General features: G+C 42.7%; 1 protein-coding gene across 5 annotated transcripts in view; it reads left to right on the top strand.

The window, feature by feature from the left end:
* The window catches only part of PAX3 (paired box 3), a 73,478-nt gene that overhangs the window by 746 nt on the left and 49,788 nt on the right, over positions 1–22,944 (top strand). For 3 of the 5 annotated variants that reach the window (XM_071566271.1, XM_071566269.1, XM_071566272.1), the window contains exons 2-4: positions 189–424; positions 1,809–1,938; positions 2,577–2,711. In XM_071566271.1, the coding sequence (XP_071422372.1) occupies positions 189–424; positions 1,809–1,938; positions 2,577–2,711 (501 nt within the window). The remainder of the gene's footprint in view (positions 1–188; positions 425–1,808; positions 1,939–2,576; positions 2,712–22,944) is intronic. The other 2 variants (XM_071566270.1, XM_071566274.1) reach the window with 2 other exon arrangements.

Below are 22,944 nucleotides of genomic sequence, written 5' to 3'. Positions count from 1 at the left end.
GACGGGGGCTCTACGGGAGCTGCGGGCCCCGGGTGCGCTGCTGTGCGGCGGGGCGGGCGGGAGCGAGCTGCTTTATAGAAAAGCAACGATAAAAAACCCAGTAACAACAACAAAAAAAAAGACGCAGCAGGATCCGAAGGAGACGTTAACGCCATTTACTCCCCTGCCTCCCCTCCCTCCTTTTCTAGTCTCTACCCCTCTAGGCCAGGGCAGAGTCAATCAGCTCGGAGGAGTGTTTATCAATGGCAGGCCTTTACCCAACCATATCCGGCACAAGATAGTGGAGATGGCCCACCATGGCATAAGGCCCTGTGTCATCTCCCGCCAGCTGCGAGTGTCCCACGGCTGCGTCTCCAAAATTCTCTGCAGGTACCAGGAGACGGGCTCCATCCGGCCGGGGGCCATCGGCGGTAGCAAGCCCAAGGTGAGCCCCTCCTGCCCGCCCGGAGTCGGGCAAACTCGCTGCGGTGGCAGGGAGCGAGGCCTCATGGGGACATGGCCCAGGCTTTCCGGCACTGGGGTTTGCGGGCTGGACGGCGGCACCCGGGAGGGCTGGGGAGACCGTGCGAGGCCGGGGGTGGACGCAGACACGCATGGGGCACAGTATTCTCGCCGTGCCTCTGCCTGTTTCTCTTAAACTTCTCGAGGTTTTAGAAAATACTGAGGGAGTTCGTGGAAATTATATAGTCTAATTAAGAAAATGCTATTTAAAAATATTTTCTCAAACGAAACTGGGGCGAAAAGGGTGGGTTTTTTGAGCGCTTCTCTGCCCAGGGACGGGCGAGCCCTACGCTCATCCCCGCAGGAGCGCTGGAGGGCTCGGCGCTGCGGGACGGACCGGGACGCGATCGGTCCGATGTCAGGGCAAGCATGGCGCGGCGGGATCGGGCCCTCGCTGCTTTCGGTGCAAAGCGCAGTAAAATGACCTGTATTTCTGTCTGTCTCCCTACCGCTCCTTCTCCTGCTCTGTTTTTCTCCCCGCTCTAAAGTTGCGTGTATTTTTAGCTACACCGCGAAAAGTTTGTGCTCACAATTATGCAAACGAATGCTCGTCCCAAGATTAGCCTTCACCTCCTCTAGCTTTTCATTCTGACTAAAGCAGAGTAAAGGCTTGAGTTTCGGTTGGAAGTTGTTGCTAGTTTCCTCCCCCTTTGTTTCTTCAAACGTAGTGATGCCCGAACTTTTCCTTTCGGAGTTGTCAGTAGAGGAAATTTTTAAAAAGCGTGTTAACTGAGCGTAAGGCAGTTTCCAGACTGGAAACCGTTCTTTTGTTTAATTTTAGTTTTATTTTAAAATCATGAGGTCACCGAAGAAATATACCGGTACTCGAACCTCTCTTAGTTTTTACTACGCTGTTTCTCGTTCGGCGCTGCAAACTTTGTTGATCCGAAACTTCACTGACCTGAAGCTTCGCTGCCCTGAGTCTTCCAATAATCGTGACACAGAATTTCCCCAAGATTTTCTTCTTGGACACATAGCAGTCTATGGTGCCTAAGTTTGGGCTTTCCCTGGCGAGGGCTCGGTCCCACCTTCCCGACAGCCCCGGAAGATTTCCTGGGACATTTCGTTTAACGCGCTGGCTGTTTGTCTTATGTGGGCTAGTTATTACCTTCTGTATCCTCTCTGATTCTATCCTACTCGTCTTCGGGTGTTTTATAATGGGGTTTGTATGCGGGGCCGGTGTCGGCTTTTGCTGGCGGTGGCGCGGGAGGTTCCGGCCGCACTGGGGGTCCCGGCCACGGCAGACCGGGCTCCCCGGCCGTCCCCGGCCCTACAGACTGTGCCTGCTCGCCTTGTCTTTACTGAAGCAGGTGACGACACCAGACGTTGAGAAGAAAATCGAGGAATACAAGAGGGAAAACGCGGGCATGTTCAGCTGGGAGATTCGGGACAAGCTGCTGAAGGACGGGGTGTGTGATCGCAACACGGTGCCGTCAGGTACGAGGCGGTGGGTTCGGATGCATCCCAGAGGGTCAATGGCAGTCGGGAAGGGCAGCACGATACCCGGGTGAGCCCCATCCCACCGGGATCTGAGCCCCCGGGCCGGGCTGGTGCCCATGGAGCGGCTGTCGGGTTCCAGGAGGATTTCTGAGCTCGGCGGGGTGTTTTCAATTAAATTGCAACTTCATCCTCCTCCCCTCCTCCCCACGACGCTTCCCTGCCGTCCCTGCTGCAGGAGGGCTCGGGGCTTGCCGGGGACCAGGAGCTGGGAAGCAGGAGGTGGGGAGCAGCTCCCTGTGCCAGTGCATTATTTGTGGGATGGGGCGGGGGGGGGGGGGGTGTTGGGGGGCGGCACATGGAGCTGAAGCAGTATTTGTGCGGGTGTCCACGGGCTTTTCTTTTCTTATCACCCACCACCCGGACTGGGGGGAAAAAAAAGATACTTGGGAGCGATTTGCCTGCCCTGGAATCCGGTGCGGGACGATGCCCCGGGAAAGCCTCGCGGAAAGGGGAGTGGGCAGCTGCCTCTCCAAAGCCCCGAAAGGCAGCGCCTGTGGGGCACTGGCCAGCGGCTCTACCGTCGCGGGGAGGCTGTTGGGGATGAGCTGGTGACAGCTCTGCACTCCTTCCTGAAGTGAGCTCCATCAGTCGCATCCTGCGAAGCAAGTTTGGAAAAGGCGAGGAAGAGGAGGCTGAGCTGGAAAGAAAGGAGGTGGAGGAAGGCGACAAGAAGGCCAAGCACAGCATTGATGGCATCCTCAGTGAAAGAGGTAAAGTTCCATTTTTCCCTGCTCTCCGTGGGGCTCTGGAATGGGCCAGTGCCACTCCCAGGTGCTGGTGGGTATCTCTCCCCTTCTCCCAGAGGCTGTGCTGGGGCCAGTGCAGTGGGAGGTGTAGGGTGAGCAGATAGCCCTGATGGTATAGCTGTCGCATCTCATCGCATCCCTTTTCTCTCCTGAAACGACCCTGCACTGTGTGGGAATGGTGTGGGAGTGGGAATGAAAATGGGAGTCACTACCAGTTTGTCTTTCAATAACCAAGGAACAGGGAGGATTGGAGCCACCATGGAGCAACACCCCCCTCCCCCGTCGCCCCCCATCACTGCCATGAAGGAGCTCCTTTCCCAAGCCAAGCAAAAGGCCACATAAAGCTGCATAGAAGGGGTGATTGTAGCCAAAGGCTGTGGAGCCTTGAGTCTCTGCAGTCGTCAACAGGGCAGGGCGCCATACGTTTTGTTTTGTTTCTACTGCTGCTAAGACTGCTGGAATAGCATGTGTTGGTGCTTGGCTAGGGGCTGTGAGGAGGTTGCAACCTGAACAAGGCGGAGGTGAAGGGCTGCTCCGGGGGGACAGCTGCTGCCCCCGCTGCAGCCATGCCTGGCTCCCGGCCGGGCCAGGGTGCAGGGGCAGGCCAGGGCCCGGCCGGCAGCCTGTGCGTGGAAGCTGCTGCCCAGCACATGCACAGGCACTGGAGAAGGCGAGACAAAAGTACCAAATGAGCTGGTCAAACATTTGTACAACTTTTCCAGCTTTTACAAAGAAGGCCTTCTATACACAATCTACACTTGGAGATGAACTTGGAAAACAAAGAGGGGGGAGTCCATTGAAACTCACACTTTGGCTTTGCACAGACAAAGCTTCAGCTAGCAGCAGCTTGATGTGAACAAAAGAAGGCAACCTTTTTATAATTCAAGGAGAAAAGAAGAGAAAACAGCCCCACAAAAGGCTGAGAAAAGACATTATGGGCTTGCAATGAGGGATGAATTATTCAATGAGCCCCTAATAGCTGATGCTCCACACAGTTTTATGGACTCTCCATCGCATAAAAAAATAGCTCTTTTTAGACAGAAAACATTTCTAGTATTTCTAGGCATCTAGAGATGCTGGTGCCATCAAGAACAACTGAAACCTATTCTTCATCAGTAGGAAATGTCCTTGTTTTGTAGGAACAAACCCCTAAACCCTCCCAAAACTTTGTTTTCATCTCCATTATTTAAACTTTCAAGAAAGCCTCATCCTCATGTGTGTGTTTGTGTGGATGTGTATGATACAAATATGTAGAAGATGCAAACAAAATAAGAGATTTTAAGGCCTGACTGCACAATTTGGTTGCCTGATGTAGCTGCCTCCATATGATGGGTCCAGAGTTTCCTCCAGTATCTCCTTCAGCCAAGGATAACTCCAAGAGGGATGTGCTCCAAGGGAAAAAATGGCTAAATTCAGTGCCCTAGTTGTTAAATAGCTAGTTTTGCTGCCTTCCTGAATTTCTTGTCAGAGATTAGTAACAGAAGATAGTAAGCTTTGATAATATCATTGCTTTATGGAACAAAGAGTAATTAATAGAGACAGCAAGAGAAAAAATCGTTATCAATATAACCCATCCCTCTTTCTCTTTGAAACAGTCTTCCTGTTCTTTAAAGTGCTTAAAGTGGGGCTCCTGATCGAGTGTGTGGGTGCATGTTTGCCTCCTGCCAGAGCAGGGGTGTCCCAAAACTCTTGCAGGAAAACCACTGAGGCTGGTGATGCCTTGCTCTGAACAGGGGCTCAGTCGTGCCTTCCAGCACAGTTGTATCAGCAGGTTGCATTCCGTCTCCCAACATAGCATCTCCTTCACTCTGTGGATGTGAATGTCTTTGCCTGTTTTGAGTTCAAGCAGTAGCAAATTTCCCCTTGATTTAATGGGGTAGTGTATCCCTATCCTGCCCTGGGCATGCAGGTTTTTGCTGCATGAATGTGACCAGACAGTTCCATGGAAATGGCAGCTTTGATAATCCTGTCTGTTCTGTGACAGTGCCTGGGAAGGTTTGGCAGTTGGAGGGAGAGTGTGCTCTTCCTAACAGCAATGCCTGCTCCCCCTCCCTAACTAGCAAGCTGTTGCTTAATCTCATTATTGGAGCGGCCAGGGTGCTGCAGTGCGATCGTGCTGCTGCTCCAGAAAAGATTTGTTGCCACACTCTTGCGTTACATGTAGTGTGATACTGCAGGGACAACACACCAGTGATGTCATTACAGGAAAAAAAAACATAAAAGAAGTCCACCACTACTTTCTGTACCCAATCAACAAAAAAAGGTTCTGCTTCAGTTCCCACTGCCAGCTGAAGAGCTTCAATTTCACTCCATCTATAAAAATCATCCTTTTCTCTTACTGAAATAACTGGCAGTGATCCTAGGGATTTTGATGCTGCAGGATCATATTTGCCAGTGCCCACTAGCCTGGCTACGGTGTGGCAGAGGGTGCCTGCTGGCAGTGCGTCTCAGATGCCTTTTCCAGCATTAGGGTTGCTTGTGGTCTGTCCAAAGGTTATCCATGTGCTGTGCAGCAAAACTCTTGTGTGGTAGGTCAGCACTGAGCGCTCCATGTTACAGAGGGAAACAAGTGCAAGTCTTTTGCAGCATGAGGAATTTTTATACTTCTGGTCTTAGGAACTTGAGGTATCCCAGAGTGTGGGTGAAAGGGAAGGCTGTGGGATGGGCCAGAAAACAAGTTCTGAGGCTGAGCACAGAGCAAAGTATAGTTCTTCTGCTCGGGATCACGCATAAGTACTGGACATTTGCTGGTGCTGCCTGGAATCCTCACCATGGGCCTTTAGGTGGCTCAATGAATGGCATTTTTTCTGATGGCAAGGATAACAATTATCACTTTAATGGTAGCTAATTCAGGATTTAGGGAATATTTACAGAAGAGTGGGATTAGAGAAACATGATATTTTTGAAAAATGTGTGATAGAAACAATAGCTCATATGACTTGGGATTCTTACCACCACATACATAAGTGTAGGTAAACTTTGGCATGCCCTGTGTTATTCTGGTTCAGCCTCTCTTCAAAGACACTTAAATATGATTCTATCACTGGTATTTATGGATGCCACATGTGCAGACCTGTACATTATGTATTTCAGCATTTCTGTCAGCATCACCCTCAACCCTGATTTTGAGTATATATTTAAAGAAAACCTTGATTGTCATAGTGTGTATCAGGAAGCTGATAGTTCTATAATAGCATATCTGTATTCCTGCACGCATAGTAATTTTTTTCTTAAAGGCATAAGCCATAAATAAAGCACATGAGAGAAAAAGTTCTGTGCCTTTATATGGCACATCAGGGCTTATTTTTAGCATAACCGCTGCAGAAAAGGGAGTCGCTTGTACCTTGCATGGGAGTTGTGTGGCTTGATTTGCTGACTAATCCGATAACTCCCCCTTCATAAAATAGCTGTTGTTTTCTGGCAGAAACCAGTGGCTTTCAGCACTGCAGTGATGGGGTGTAGAGCTGGTCATCCAGCCCGCTGTGAGCGGGCGGCGCAGGCTGGGGCTGGGGCCGGGACCCCCCCTGCCCGACCTCAAAGGGGGCCTCTGTTCCCAGTCAGCGGAATTGGCCCCCGGGCCCTGTCCTGGCGGATCCTCCCCCAGTCATGCGCACCCGTCCAAAAAGGGCCCTACTCATCCCAAGCCTCTACCCTTGGCTGTACTGAGAGCAATTCAGGCTACAGCAGACTAAATTGCCTCCTTTATTTTCTTCTTACTTTCATCTTGGACCAAACCCTTCCCCCATCTCCCTCCCCTTCCTCTTTTCTTTTTTTTCTGTGTGCCTGAGGCTCACATTAATACAATTTCAGCACCACCCCTATTTTAGTGTGTGTATGTGGGGAGTTTGAAGGGGGAGAAAAAAAAAAAGGACCTTAGCACAAAAGCCCTGCTCAGCAGCTTGAAAGTTCAAGCTGCTGCTGCCTCTCTAGCTGTGTGATGCTTTTCCTGTTTGTGAGTTTTGGGAAACATTTTTGCTTTGTACTGTAATGGAATTAGAGGACAGATGCTGACTGTAAATGGGACACGCGACTACCAGCCCCTAGCTTAAATATTTAGATGCAATGTTACAATTACTGACTTGATGCACATGCTTTGAAGTGGTGGCACATGATCTAAAGGGTAACTCAGGCTAGATGGGCTGGCAGATGTTTTGATTAGGGTTGGTCAGTATCATGCAGCCAGTTATTTTTAGATTGTTAAACTAATAAAGGTAGTTTATTAAGAGAAAGGATTAACATGCAGGCACCAGATATCAGTTTGTGTCATCCCATTGATTTCTGCATTATAGACTATTGAGTTAGTGGCTGGAGCATGGGACAAGGCAGATGCTGAGTTAGATTTTGGTTATGATTTTCTAGTTCAGGGCTTGTCCTGATTTTGCTACAGTGCCCTGCCTCAGGGTGCAGTGTTGAGAGGACTTACGTGCTGTGTGAAATACTGTTGTGGGTTGAGAAGCACAGTGTGTTCCCCTGCTCAGTGTTCCCGGTAAAGATTCGTGTATTGAATGAAATGTGATGACTGTGGCTGCAGGCAATTATCTTCTTGAGTCTGGAATTTCATATAGTACTTTATATTTTTGGTCACTAGTAGATCTAAGAAATTAACTCATGTAACTTGAACAGTGTAATTTCTGAGGCTCTCAGAGGTGACAAGAAAACAGTGCTTAATTAAGAAAAACTCCCTAGGGAGTCCAGAATTTTGCTCAAGGCAGATAGTGCCAACAGTATTTTATTTTCCTCCTTGCTTTCCTCATATCTTAATAGTGAGAGTCCAAGCCTGGGTAGAAAAGCCAGGTGTTGCACAGGTGCAAATCGATGTAGGTGATGCCACACAAACCCTGCACAGCTTTGTTTCTTCTGCCTGACCCATCATCACTGTGGTACTCTGGGCCAGGCTTCCACTTCCAAATCATTATTCTAGGCTAATAATAATTGATGACCTCAGCAGTCAATGATGACCTCACCATAAAGTGTGATGTCCCAGCATGCTGAGCATTTTTAAAAAGGTGTAAAATGTTTGTGTTTAGAGTGACTTGAAAGTGGAGTTTGCTGTTGCAGAGCTGCGGAAAGCAACTCGTACCCTCCTGTCTTGAAGGGAGCTGAGAGTGGGGGGATTTTGAGGAGAGTGCTAATTGTCAAACTAACTGCAGGCTAATCGCCTGACATAAGCGCTAAGTAATACTTCCAGCTGTGGACAGAAAGGGTGCTAATCTAGCAGCGAATCTCTGAGGTAATATATAGATATATCATATCCCTTTCTTGAAATCATAGTTTTTAAAATGGCTTTGCATGTTTTGCCATCTTAGGGACACTTTCTTCGACTTAAGAGTCAGCACCTCTTCAAATAGAATTGCTGTGGGCATCCTTTCCAGTTTTTCTAATTGCATGTATCCAGAACAAATTTTAGCAAATGTCAAGATTGCTTCACACACAGCAGTTGATTAACTTGAATTTGTACCCAAGTTAACATCTTATTTGGTTGCTTTGAAAATCTTTATCTATAAGACTTACACAGTGGCATTCCGTAAAGGCTAAGGCAAGAAATGTGGTTGGTGGATTTCAGTGTGGCTGGGACTTTGAAAATGAGATTTATATCTTTGGCTTTCTCAATCCTCCTATGATTGCAGAATCCTTGACGTCAGTAGAGTTTTACCATAGTAGAGATCGGCTTTTCTTGAATCCAGCTCTGTGATATACTGAGCAACTGCAGCTCTCGGAGAAATCCTCAGGTTCACTATGTAAAATGGGTTTACTGGACTGAGTATCAGACCCTCTAGTCCTGCAAATGCTGTCATAGGCGAGTAACAGCGAGGAGTCCCACTCAAAGGGCCTATTCATGTGTGTAATGTTACTCACGTGGGTCAGGGCAGGCAGGAATGGGGCCCAAATTTGTTCTATTCTATTAGTAGAAAGTGTCTGCTGCATAAGAGTGTCCCAAGTCAAACCGGCAAAACTCTTACTGAGGGCAAGGATCTTTGTGTCTGTGTTTACAGAGGTAGCAATGGAATCAGCAGACAGGCAGAGGTTTTAATTAGATAAAAAACAAATTAGCAATTAATGCGGAAAGTAAAAGCCAGTACTGATAAAGCCCTTAAAACAAATAATTTTCCATGTCTGAATCTGAATAGTGATTTTCTGTTGTATCAGTCAAAAAAGGCCCTTTTATCTAACACTTATTTGGGGATCGTTTAGTTTGGTATTGGGATTACTTATTGATAAGGGTTGGAACAGGGTTTAGAAGAGGGAGGCCAATAAAGCTGATAGTGATAAATTATCACGAGTCCCCAGAGCTGTGTAATAAAGCTGCATTGGGAAATGAAGCAGAACTACAAAGTGCTCTCTGGTTAATTTAAGAAGAAATTGAGTGAAACACAAAGCCATAAATCAGAGCAAGCCAGTCAATGTGAATTTCTCCATGTAAATGTCACTTTAAATCCTGTGTATCTAAAGCATATGGGCAGAGAAAGAACAAAATATAGAAATAAAAATGCAGGATGCTTCCAAGTGTTCCCCAAACAGTGAGTTCTCTGGCTAATAAAAATTATGTACAGTAACATAATTCACCACAAGACCTTGTTTAGCATTGTGTGAGTGTGGCATTTTTCTTTACTTGCCCTGGAGTACTGCTGCCCCATGCTGTTAAACTAATTCACTTTAAATCACTCTGCCTAGAAAAAAAGTGAAGCATAATGAAATTAAAACTCACTAAGGACACATTAGAGTTAAAGTGTGTCATGCACTGAGATTATTTAGTTAATGCAGTTTGATGTAATTGTTGACAGGTCATTTATTCATCTTAGTAAATAAAGATTCATGAACTATTAAGAATGTGCATATATAACTAGTAAGACAGTACAAGGCAATTAAGCAGTCAGTTTAATGTCTTATCTTGCTGGTTGCCCTACAGTTGTTTTACAACTAGGAATTAAAATATGAAAAGAAAGTTTTCAGTGTCCCTGGCCAAATATTGATTAAGTAGTTGTTTACTGATGCCATTGTGGTACATAGAAAGGCCAGTGGTTCTGCCCCTCGTTGTTCATCTTCCATTGTTGCTGATTCTTAACCTCCGAGATCAAAGAAGGATCATTTCAGTTTATCTGTCTTAGAAAATCCTTCTTTGCTCCTGAATCTGTATGGATTAATGGCCAAATTGTCTTTAATGAGATGTGAAATTTGAATGGAATCCTTGTTTTGCATGGTCTGTTAGATGTATGTATTGGATGCTCTTACAGTTTTTTTGGGGGGGTTATTCTTGAATTTGATTTTTTTTCAATCACATTATTTTTAGCATACAGTGTATTGAAATGTTACTATTGCAGCAGGTAAAATACAATGTATTTAACAGAATTTTCATAAAACTCATTTTGTTGTATGTAATCTTTTTGATGAATGTAGCCTAAAGGGGAAAAAAAAGATAAATTGTCTTTGTATACCAAATCACACAAGAGATAAATAGTCCAGGGCCATCAATAAAAGAAAGGGAGCTTGAGAAGCCAGCCCCTTCTCCAGATTAGGCTCTCAGTTTAAAGGGAACACAAACAAGCTTGCAACATTTCTTTGTGCATTTTCATTAATTTGGATTTTATAGACCCTACTTATCTCAGTAAAGATAGTTGCACTGTCCCTGCTGAAAAAGAGAAGAATTGGATGGAACAGGCTGCCCAGAAATCAAGCAGAGTCCTTGAGAATAATCAGTTTCTTGCTGCATGGCAGAAAGCTGCACCTATTTCGGATAGTAAAATACATCCCAACCACATCCTCTGTGGAAGAGACTGTGTAATCTGGACATGTTATGTTGACTTGCAATTATGATATGAAGTTTCACCTGAATTGTAAGGTATGTGAGTGTTACACCCAGGTCCCACTGCATCCACTGGGCACAGAAATCTAGCTTCACAAACAGTAGTAAGATGCCTGGTAAAGCCAGAAAGCCTATCCCGGTTTTACATTGTTTTAGGTGTGTGAGCCTCCTCTGCTGTTGTGGCAAACAGCAGAGTAAAGGGCTAGGACAGATTCTCTTTTAATCATCTTTTTCTCATTCCCTTTCTTAAATACCCTCTGTTCTGTTTTGCTGTCTCTGATTATAATATCAGTCTGTGCATACTTTACAAGTACTCAGGTACTTTAGGAGGCATTTTGTCCCAAAGTAAGAGGTAACACTCTTTGAAAGCATTTTAGATACAAATTTCTTTGAAGTCCTTGAACTCAACATTTTTGTTTCCATGGAGAGCTGTGGCGACCAGTGTTATCCATGCTACCTTTTGATTTATTTCTTTTTTAATAGATATTTGCCTGGATGTAGACTTTCTGCCAAACTTGATCAATGTTTTTATCTTGCACAAGCCCATATAAGGACCTGTCTTTAGGATTTTTTATATGCATGATATGCCTTATGTTGGATGTCTGATCAAAAAATGAATATGTAGTAATTTCTTTATCAGATATAATGTCGCATGGATCACTGTGGTTTGAATAGTATGAGGAATAAACTGTCTGTGGCTGACATTTCTGCAAGTAGACAGCTTATTCAGCCCCTGTCAAATCTTATTCACCTTATTTCAATAAGTAGGACTGTTCGTGCCAATATAATCAGAATCTCTTCCATGTAACAGCCCAGAAAAGCAATAGCAACCACAATTCTTTTGGCAAAATTACTCTTCACTTTGTAAAAAAATGTAACCAATGTATATGACTCAAATACCCCCTGTGAGGCAGTAGCACCAACCATATTCAGTGTAACCAAATTGGACTTAAAACTGCTTTCCATCTTTAACTGGCTCAGAGAAGATGGAAATGAATATAGAGAGGTTTTACAGAAATGAGGCTTAGAGAGTAGCAGGGAATATTTCCACAGAAAATCCCTTTTTACTGATGATGGTGTAGCAGGACTTCCTTTTCATTTTGGCCTAAGGGCTGGTTGTTTGATCTGGTGTGAAGTGCTGAAGGGTCAGATGGATAGTGAGGTGGGGGGGATCAGTGTCCCAGTAAACACTCTGACACCTACCCAGACCCTCTTGTCAGGCTGAGTGGCGAGAAAAAACCCACATAGAACTAACTGGAAACCAGGTTTCAGCTGGTTTCACGAACAGCAAAATAAGTTGTTTTCAGAAAGAGGGTGTTTTGACAGAAAAGAGGGAACTAGAAAATATTTAAATAAAGAAATTTGAAAACAGAAAGTGAAATACACTGTTTTGTTATTTTCACAACGAAATCCTGAAAAGTACAGATTAAAAAAAAAACCAAACCTCAAAAACTCTTGAATTCCATTTACCAAGGTATAAATCAAGATTAACTCCACTACAGCTGGTGAACTGCTACTGGTGTGTGAGCAAACACTGGATTAGATCATCAGTGTTTATGCATAAGAAGGGCTTTTTCCAAACAACTACTAGCTAAGGAGTGATGTTTTTAGTGAGCAGTCATCAAATCTTTATGGTGCAACATTTTGGGTGGAGTCTACAAAATTTTTCTGTAGATTTTTGATACATGTAATGCAGATGAAGGCACTGTATATGTTGACCTCTCTTGCTGCCTGTGGTGGATATTAGCTGTGTTCTTTGCTGTTGTCTGTGGAACAGGAAAATGATAGAAGAAAACATTTAGGAACCTATTTAGAATACTGTACAACATATGCCAGAGTTAGGAAAAAGCCCAGTCCCTGGTTTATTGCAGTTGATTTGACCCGCTCTCTTTTAAATCAACAGGCTCAAGAAAAATGCTCAAATATTTGGCAGCTCTACAGAAAATCACACAAGCCTCTGTTGCTTTAGTACCTACAACTTGTTTTCCAACAAAAATAATGTTTCCTTTTGAAAACCCCTTAAATCTAATTGCTTGTCCACCTCTTCTGAACAGCACTGAGACTTGTGTGCGCTGCATATTGAGTTCACCAGGGCAGGTGACCCAGGCCAACCTGCACAGAGCTGGTGCCCCGAAGGGACTCAAGCAGCCAGAAGTATTGCAGGCTCTTGGGAGGCTCACAAGCCCTGGAGAAAATGCAAAATGGCTGCATACAGCAGACATTTTGTTTACCTTTTTTTATTTCCTTCTTCATCTATGTTTAAAAAGTTTCTTCATACCAAATTATATCACCATTTACATCTGAACAGTTCTGTGCTTTCAGTAGGGCTGTGCAGTTTACTCATAATTGAACTTGGCCCTGTATTAAAGTTTAATTACATTCCAGATTTGAGGCAACACTTTCACTTTCTCAGACTTAGCAAGACCTTACAGCACTAAACACCTATTTTTGTTGGTAAAAAAGAGATCTGACATATCAAGTAAATGTTGTTAAACATGCTACAAGCAGAGCAAATTAAAAAGAGCTGCTTTAGAAAATGGCACTTCAAATTTTTTGACGTGTGATTTAACAAAAAAGGCAAACTAAAGCCCCTGGCACCCTGCTGTAAGGAGCTCTGTAACCAACCTGGTCCATCAGTCCTGGCAGGGCCAGTGGGAGTGCTGCTTCTCCCTCTGATTTCTGGCTCCTCCCTGGTTGAGGGATATCAGAAGAGGAGGCGTGCTCTGTCCCCCTGTACAGCATTCCTCCCCTCAACCTTTGATCCTAAACAACACAGCAAATGAAATTTTCGGAAAGACACCAGGGGCCTTAATTCAAATAGTTGTCAAATCCTATACTGGGACGGCTGCAAAGAGGATTTGTCTCCAAGCTGTTAGAGGTCACTTGGCCATGGAAGAACTTAAATCAGAATTCAAAGCTACTGTATTTCTCCTGTGTTGGCAGTCGAAAAAATGGAGTGATGATTGACAACATAAATATTTCTCTTAATCTGACATCAGGAACAGACTTGTTAGACTTGTAAGAGTAAATTAGATACAAAAAGTTAGAATGATTATGAAAAGAATCCTACCATATCTAGTATCTGAATCCTGATAATGGTAGTTATAAATATAAAATAAAACACCCCAGAAAAGTGCTGTGAGGGGAAAAAGAGATCCCCCAGGTGATCAAAGAGTGGAGGAGGGACTCATCTGTTCCTAATCTTGAGTGTTACCATGCAGAAAAGTCACTCCATTAAAGAAATAGGCCACCTGGTGCTTATTTTTTGACCATTGGCTAGCACAGGGAGGGCATGAGAATGGTGTGTTTCCCAGGATAGCAAAGGGAATATTCCTTTGGATGCACTTCTGTGTTCCTCCTGTTTTAGCCTCAGGGGTTTTGTGAAGTGGTGTGCCCTTGGGGTACCTTGGGCCCCTTTTGTAGGGCTGGATCCTTTGGTTAAAAGACTCATTGTGCTTCTCTGAGTGTGAGTTTGAAGCTGGGAAGTCAACCCTTGTGATTCAGGACTGGGTGCAGGGGTGGCTCCCAGTACAGGTGGGAGTTGGTGCTATCCTTTTTCCAGCCCAGAATGCTTCTTGCTCTGCCTTTTCTTCTGGGAGACTTGCAAATGCTTTCCGTTATATTTAATGTGAAGTTTAAAGCTTCCACAGGAGTGCTGTGCTCTCTAGTTGGAGACAGTTGTGTTTTGTATGTGGTGTTTTGCTCTTGGTGGCATTCAGCTCTTTGAGTGGATCCCTCAGGTCCCAGTGAATTGGGCTGAAGGGCTTTTCCACGCTTGCACAGCTGGTGCTGGTTTGTTGCTGCAGAAAAGGGGCTGCCCAAGGCATCTTTCCATAGGCTTTAATAATCTTCTGGCTGGGCTGTGGTGAGTGTGGTTCTGTATTTTTGAATTGGCATAAGAGATCTTTTTTAATAAGCTTTTTGAGTAGGAGAGGGTGATCTTGGTGATTAGTGAGTTTATAAGTAAGTGATACCCATAAATGCAACCAAACACAAACCAAGTGGTTATGGCAAAATTGGGGCAGGAAGAGTTGGCTTTGGTTTGAAGGAGAACTGGTTGGAGTTGGTACAATTTACTCTGAATTTCTTGAGGTGACTTCCTGCATTGCTTGTGCCTGAAGGCAGCTGAGATAGGATTGCTCACTCCTCCTTCCAGTTGCTGGTTTCTGCCCCTTGCTTGGCCGTGCTCCCCATGAGTGGGAAGAAGCTGCTGTTTCCTGATTTCTGTTTTCCTTAATTTCCTTCCCCTCCCATCCACTTTGTGCTGTGTATCCGGCAAGTGGAGAAGGGGCTGAGATTGCAGGAGATGTTTCTGTCAGATGCCCATGTTTGGTTAAAATTTGTCTTTGTATCTATATGCGTTTGTGTTTGGATTTTTTTGGGGGGGTGGGGGGGTGGTTGTTGCTGGTTTGTTATTTTCCTCTCTCAACAGTATTTCCAAATGTCTGGGGTCCAGAAATCCAAAGCACTGTACAGGTTCAGCTGCTGTAGTTCATCTACTGAAATTGTAAATCCAGACAGAACGATGTTTTAGAATGAATGCTGTGTGGCTAGGAAGGATTGCAGCCTGTCCTTGGAAGGGCAGTGGGGCTTCCAGCCTTTGGGGTTGCAGAATTGGGGAATACCAGGGGTTGGTTTGAAGAGGGGCCATGGCCCATTGTGTGGAGCACTTACCTGAGTTGAGGAATGCTGCAAGCCCTGGCACAGAGCACCAGCTGGGTACATGTTGATGGAATGGTAAAGACTTTGCACCTTTATTTTTAATACTTTTATTACTACTATTTATAGGTAAAGCAGAACATTAACTAGTGTGGTCTGTGATTAAAATCATGAATTGAGAGGTGCTACCTCAATTTACATTGTGGCTCTGAGCCACAATGTGCTTACTGGAATACAGCAGTTATTGGTATGTATATTTTGTTAGTTTTGCTGGGTCTCCCATGTATACCCTGCAATTTTCATAAATATGTGGCGTGGACAATCTATTAAAAAATGCAAATAATCACTGGTTCTAAGAGAGTATTCGATGCTTGAAATTTATGTGGTTGTGACTGGGCATGCAGGTCTTGCACTGGTTTATCTTCTGCAACTGAGTGTTGCTGTTGTATTCACTAAAAACATTTATTTTCTGCATAGCTGCTTAAAACATTTTATTTCCTTTAAAATTAGATTTATTTTTTACTAGTATACTTGTTAAAACAGAAACACAGAGTGAGCAGAAAAAGGAGACAAAAATTGTGCTTCAAACATTCTCTTTTTTTTTTTTTTTTTGTATTGTCAGTATTTATAGTTTAAAACTGTAGCTTTCAATCTTTATGCAAGAGAATGCATTTCTCTGTGGTGGGTTTCTGTGTTACACAGGCTGTTTAGAGATGAACTCTTTTTGTTTGGTCTTACACTTTTATTAAATGAAATCTGAAATTTCTTTTATAAACATTCTTCCTGACAAAGAGAAATAGTCTATCAACTTGGACATCAAGTTATGAGCCAAAATACTGAGGAGCCAGTTGCAGTTGATACACTGGCTTGAACTTGTCTACAGGTCTTAAAGAAAAAAGATTTTATTGTGAAACTGCTGTACAACTTGCAGTATGGTAAGATTTGATTTCCAGAGTTGTTGAAACCAACCATCTTTACTGACTTTTAGACTGTCAAGGAAAATGGTATTGTTGCAGTCTGCTCTTTAAACAGTAAATTTATAGTTTTTGTTTTGTGTGTTTTTCTTTTTTTTTTTTTGTCACCACTAATTCCTCTAATCAATAGTGTCAAGCATGTGAGGTTCCCAATAAATCTCAAAAAAGGCCTATTGAATGTAGTAGCAAGACTTGCATTGTCTTTAATAAAATTTGGTCAAGCCCTAAACACAGAGGGTTTTTTTTTCTTTTTTCCACCTCCCCCCCCCCCCCCCCCCCAATTTTTTTTTTCTCCTTTCCTTGAGGGAGAAAAAGTTTTGAGGTTTTTTTCTGAGGAAACTGAGGAATTCTAGCATCCCTGGGTATGAGAGGAGAATACTGATTTGAATCAGGCAGAGAGCAAGCAGGTGCTGAGCATGTTCATTGCTTAACCCCCTGCCCTGCTCCTGCATCCTGGCCTGACCCAGCGCCCAGACCCTGCAAATAGAAGCAAGTTGCCAGATGTTGGAGATGTTTTCAGCAGACTGATTATTCACCAGGTCTCATCTAAAACTGGGGAGTTCCTACAATGGTTGTATTTCATGTTTAAAGATTGGCTGGATAAGCCATTGGTGACAGTGTTGGGGAAAAATACTGTATTTCTGGGGACAAGAGCTGGCTGTTCTGTTGCTGACTGCTATGCGCCTGTGGTCTCCCTTTGCAAAAAGTAATACAAAAATCCAACAAGGAGAGCAGATTGCCTGATGGGGGAAAGATGTCTAATTTTTTTTAATGAACAAAAAAGATTTTATGGCTTAGAAACAGTACACCCTAAAGAGAGGTGTGTTTAAAAGTTAAGACTCAAAAGCTTTTGTCTGGAGAATAATACGCTTGGTATAAAGAGCAGCACAATGGAAGTCTTTTCTTCTAGTTATGTGTGGATGAGCATCAGCCAGCCAAGGAAGAACTTCAAAGGGCAAAGTGAAAACTTGTGAGGCTCTTTCTTTCCTGACAGGTTCTTCTTGAGGTAAGATTGGGAGAGCTGTTTATGCTGGGAACTGGCGCACTCCTGCAGCAGAGGAGGTAATAAATCGTCTGCAAACTGAGGTACCCAGCTTCATTTATCTCTGTCTTCAGTTGATTTGCCTTTGTGAATGTTACTAAACTATCCCATCTTGTGAGTCTTTATTGCTTATTCATAAAGAAGTCTCAAATTCCACTTTTGCCTTGCTGGGAAGACACCATGCCAGAGCAAAGAGGAAGATGATCTATTTCTCTGCTTCCAAAAAATGCTCATTAATCATACACTATAATTTGCCTTTAAGGTGGAAAAATAGCCCTGTTGTGTTTTAATATAAATAGTTCAAGGGTGTAAGTGCTGTGCATTAAAAAAGCAACCAAACTTCCCATCTGCAAGTACATATGCAGAGCATCAGGGTTTGTAAAGGGAATGCCCAAGTGATAAGAAATAGAAACTCCAAATAGCATCCATCTTCAACATCATCATGTCCTTTTTGAATGTTAAAACCTTTTTTTTTTTTTTTTTTGCTAGGAATTTACTTACAGGATGTTAAATGCTGCACTCTAGAGTAATTTTTCTAGTTTTAAAATGGATTTAAGCAGTGATTTTAGTGTTATCTGCAAGCCTGTGTTCTGGAGGCATGTGAAGAAGTGACTGCTACTTTAGTGGACTGTGTGTCACATCAGTCTTTGTTAAAGGCAGAGACACAACTTAGAAACCAGAGAATGTCTGATGGAGGAAGCAGCTCTTCTGATTTCCCAAGGCCATAAAACAGAGCAGTCTGTACCACAACCCTAAATGATGCTGATGCTCCTGCTGGTGCACATAGGGCTACTTACTTTCTGGGGAGTGGCATGGGGAAAGCCAGGCACCTTTAGGAACAGAAGAAATATTGCAGCATCTTGGCTCTAATACTTGAGAAATGTTTGTACAGGCAAGCGAGTAATTCTCCCTCTAACCCATGCCCATGAACGGTGTGTGAACATCAGTGAGTGCCCCTTGTGCTGCCTCGGATCCAGTGACCAAGAAAAGAGCTGGTTCACGTTTCCCATGAAACTTGGAGTAGTTCTGAGATTCAGGTTCTCAGGGTGCATTTGGTGTGAGCCTATATTAGTACTTAAGTTCAACACAGAGGAGACTAGGATTTTTTGTGCTTTCTCTGTGCTCCTATCCTGATCATCGAGCTGTGCCTGACTTAAAATTTGAGTTCCTTTCCATGAAAACCCTCATTCAGTTAGCTATGCATTATGCAGGGAAGAAGAACCAGTAATTATGAACAAGCTGGCAATACTGTGTTCCAGTAACTCTTTCATAGTGTGTTCCATTTGATGGCTTCAAGAACGGAAAATAAATCTTTGGGATGATGTTGATCTTTGCTTGCATGCTCTGTCTTTTGGCTGGAGCCTGTCATACGTGCTCAGGCATCCTTGGCTTCAATTAGGCTGTTTTAAGGAAACAGAGTTTCTGTAAGGGTTAGGTTGAATATAAATGATTTGCCCACAAAAGTAGTAGTGGTGATGTTTGTTAGGAGTACATTATGTGACTTATGTCAACAGAGTCTCTGGGCTGCTTTGAAGCCATCAGTGGAAGGTAACAGGAAAGCCAGTTTAGGGTTGGCTGGCTTAAATTTCCTATGCAAGGATTTGCACACCTATTGAAGAAATCTTCTAAGGAAAAACTCTGTAAGTCAAAAAAAGATGTGACCACTGACTCAGGTGAGATCAGCTTATTGCTCAGCCTCAGTTAGCAAAGCAAAGAGGTGTTTCACAGAACAAAGATATATGCAGCTGTGGAAAATGGTAATTTGAAATTATAAAACTTTTTAATAAATTTCAGATGTGCAATACTGCAACACTTTTTTTCCACTCACAATTTTATCTTTCATTTTGGGGAAACAGTGAAAGAATAATTAGGATTTAGAACTAAAAATGGGTCAACAGACTTGGATTTGGCAGTTTTATCAGTGGGATTTTAGTTTTTCAAAAATAAAGGAAAGAAGAACATTCTGGATTCTGGTTCTGTTGTGAACTCACAGTCGTAGATCATTTGTGGGAATTGGATAATAGTCCTTGTTTTGAATGAACTGTATGGACCTTAAAACATATTTATGAAATGAGAGAATCTGTTTCCTACTTGCATGGAATATTTTGAGACTCTTGCAATTTGAATATTGAATATAACATTTTTGACCATGATAATGTCTCTATATTCTCATCTCTGAAGTACTTATTTTTATAGAATAGAAAATACTCTTTGACTTCCCTACTGTAAAAGTTCTAGATAAATTCAGGGTATTATTTTTACATTATCCCTTCTCCAAATTTAAACCACTCTCGATTTGCTAGAGATAGAGGTAGGGGAAAGTGAATGACCAGGAGGGATTCTTATTTTGCTGCCACTTTTCATCAAATGTTTACCACTCATGGAGTGCCACAGGTACTTGCAGAAAGAAGCTTTAGAGGTATCAAAGTAGAATAGAAATCTGAAAATTTGTCTGAAATGTTCTGTTACACAAATATTCAGGGGATGTTTGGGCATTTATCTGTCTCTGCCCTTGATTGCTTGGGAAGAGAGCTGGGTAAACAACTGAGTAGCAGGTTCAGTACACTTACATTCAACTGCCATCATCTCCTTGTTTCTGTAGTTGCTGTGTATCCCCGATTCAGATTTTAATAACAGACCAATTTTAATTTCCTTTTGTATGTTTTGGTAGGTTACAAAGAGGAACCCAACATAATCTGAGATATTGACTTAATCGAATTACTTTTCTGGAACAATAAATAATGGACTGAGGCATTACAAATTTGTACTTTCACATCTACTTTCCAACAAACTATCAGGAAATAGTGCCATAGTATACAGTATGTGTTTAGATCAGATTCTGGACCTGGCATCAAATTTGATGCCTGCTGGCATTAAGTCAGAGTGGTTCCTTTGTCAAAGTCCCTTGGTTTCCAGCAGTGTAACAGAGATCTCAATCTGGCTTTATGGATAATTCTGTAGTTTGAACAACAGAGGACTTTTTCCTGATCAAGGGCATGTACAATGTACTGACAGGTATAGAATTATCAGTATCATAAGGCTAAGTTATTTTTCTAATTTCGTTTGGGGATATTAGTTGCTGTTTAGGGAGAAGCTTATTCTATTTAATAATATAAAACAAGTAATAGAATTAATAATACCATGGTCTTAGGAAAATTGAAATTGTCACTTGTAATGCAGCTTCTGTGGTGAAGTGGTATAGCACACTCGAGTCTGATGTATCTATCGATACTGGTTTCCTGAGTGTATTGTTAAGAAATACTGCACATCTTAAGGAATGGTGCTGTGTAACTTCTGCTTGCTGTATGTCACATTTCACACACATGAGTACCGATTAGTGCTGCAGACACACGTGAACTGTGAAGCTGGGGCAGAGCTAGGTCTGACTAGGCACATTACTCGTGCAGCCAGAGGAAAATCACGTACTTGATACAAAAGATAAGTTTGTAACTATTTAAGCTTTCACCAGTAAAGAAACTTGTTTGTAACTATGTCACTATTAAACAAACCTTTCACTAGTAAAGAATGCAAACAGAGGATTTTATTCATGTTACGAAATGTTTCTTTTACTGCTCAGCCGGCTTGCTTTCAGCAAAGTCTCCAAATTAAAATAAAAATAAAACGAACAACGAAACAAGAACTAACCAACCTCTGAGTTTCAAACAAAACCAAATCCTATGCATATGATCTGTGTGGTGGACAATTTAGTAAACTAGGCTATAACCTCAAGACACCCCTCTGGCACCCCTACATATGAGCACTGCTAATATCCTTTGAAATACTTTGTTCTATTGTCTTTCTAAACACTCTTTGGAGATTGTGCTGGTCTGGAGATATCAGAAGTGTTTTGTGCTAGGAAGATACAAGTCCATTGAACATGAAACTCCATCAAATCATGACGATTATGACAGCATTTTGTTTTGAAAAAAAAAACCAAATGGAAGAATCTAGGCTACATAAAATCACTTGTTTCAATATTCTGCAGAACTAAATATCTTTGTTAATTTTTAAATTTTGTTTCTAACTTTTAAACTTTTTACCCTTAGAAGATGTCGTTTAAAGACCTGATTATTTTGCTGTTGTTATTGCTTTTGAGGCAAAGTGAATGCGTTTAAAAGGAATTTTCCCCTGCAGTTTTTCGCCTTTGAGACATATTCAGTTTTCTGTAAACCAGAATGAAAACAAATGCCGAGGTACTCAGCTTCTCTGTGGACCAGGGTTTCTCAGTCCTGAAAGTGTCTTTTAGAAGGCTGACTGAGAAGAAGTGTCAGAAAAAATATTTTCACTTGATCCCCCCCCCCCCCCACCCCAGACACTGGTTTACGCAGGTCAGTTAGTCTGTGTGATGTGCAGAAGTTGGCAGCCGCCTCCAGGATGAAGTAGAGAGGCAATTTTTGTGGTGGCTGTTTCCCGCGGTGATAGCAGACACCAAAGCCCGCAGGAAGGACCTGGGGTATTAGCTCTGAATTCTCCGGCTGGGACAGTCCCTCAGAGTAAAAGAGGCTGTCACAGTGAACACTAGAGTACTCATTTTGACTAGAGCAACATTTTTTCCTCACCCGTGAACTGTTAGTATTGAATAAATTTGGTCTGTCACTTAGCTTAAAAAGAAGCGGTTTATGTAGTAACTTTAATAATTTTTTCAGTTTGTTTTGCAGACTTTTGTTAATCTAAAATCCTAGGAGCAGTTCAGGGAAATAGGAGACAGCTTACCAGCAAAGCAGTTAATTATAGCTGAGCAGAGGTTTGAAATAGAGACATGAATATTAATTCTTTTGAAGCTACTTGATGTTTAAGCTGAGTTTGATTGGGGCTGCTTCCTTCTCTCTCTCCTTTTAGCATTTCTTCATTTTTTCATTCTTTTGTCTGCTTGACACACAGTCTCTCTTAAGTGATTTTGCAGAAACTGTTGGCATAGTCCCTGAGCAGTTTTCCATGGAGCGAATTGCTCTCCCAATATATAGGCTAAATTTTAATTAAAAGATTTGTCTATGTTGTTTCAAACAGATGAAAAAATACTGTTGGTGTAAAGGTATGGGTGGAAAGGTGGTCTTTGGTGCTGACACTGCTGAGCACCTTTGTAAATTTTGGATGTTGGGAAGAAACGAGTTTATGGGAAGAAGGATGTGTAGTTTTTTGCTTTAGGAAGATTTCTGGGGCTACCAGAAGTTTTCAACGGAGTTATATTCAGTGCCATTGAAATTTAAACACAGGTTGAGAAAACAGTTTTGTTTATTAACTCAAGTTCTGCCAGTCTTCTGCAGGGGGGAGGGGGGGAAGGAAAGAAAGGTGTAACTTTAAGCATACACTGATTTGTTCTTATTACATAACAAAAGTCTATTTCTTTATCATGTTATCATTCAGTTAATAAAAATTAGCTACAATAACAGCATCAACTTAGAAAACCCTCAAAGTCCAGGGGATTTTCTTTCACAATGAACATGAATACTGTTCAGAAATACAAACAGTCAAAGGATAACTTTAGGTCTGAAAGAGAAACCTGGCAAGGGTAATTGAATAAGCCTGGATCTCCTGAATATGTCATGGTGAGTGCAGTCAACATGTCATAATTAGGTTTATTGAGGGCCATTCCAACAATCTGCTTCTATTCTTCCTGCCTTATTGTCCACAGCTAGGCAAATAGCCAGGGGACAAAAGGAATCAAGTGCTGACAAAACATGAAAGAGGAAAAAGATTTAGCTGCTTTTATCAAAGAAACTG

Source organism: Pithys albifrons, chromosome 11 (assembly GCF_047495875.1).
Source record: "Pithys albifrons albifrons isolate INPA30051 chromosome 11, PitAlb_v1, whole genome shotgun sequence".
NCBI classification, from domain to species: Eukaryota; Metazoa; Chordata; class Aves; order Passeriformes; family Thamnophilidae; genus Pithys; species Pithys albifrons.
This window is presented reverse-complemented; position numbering and strand designations above follow the sequence as displayed.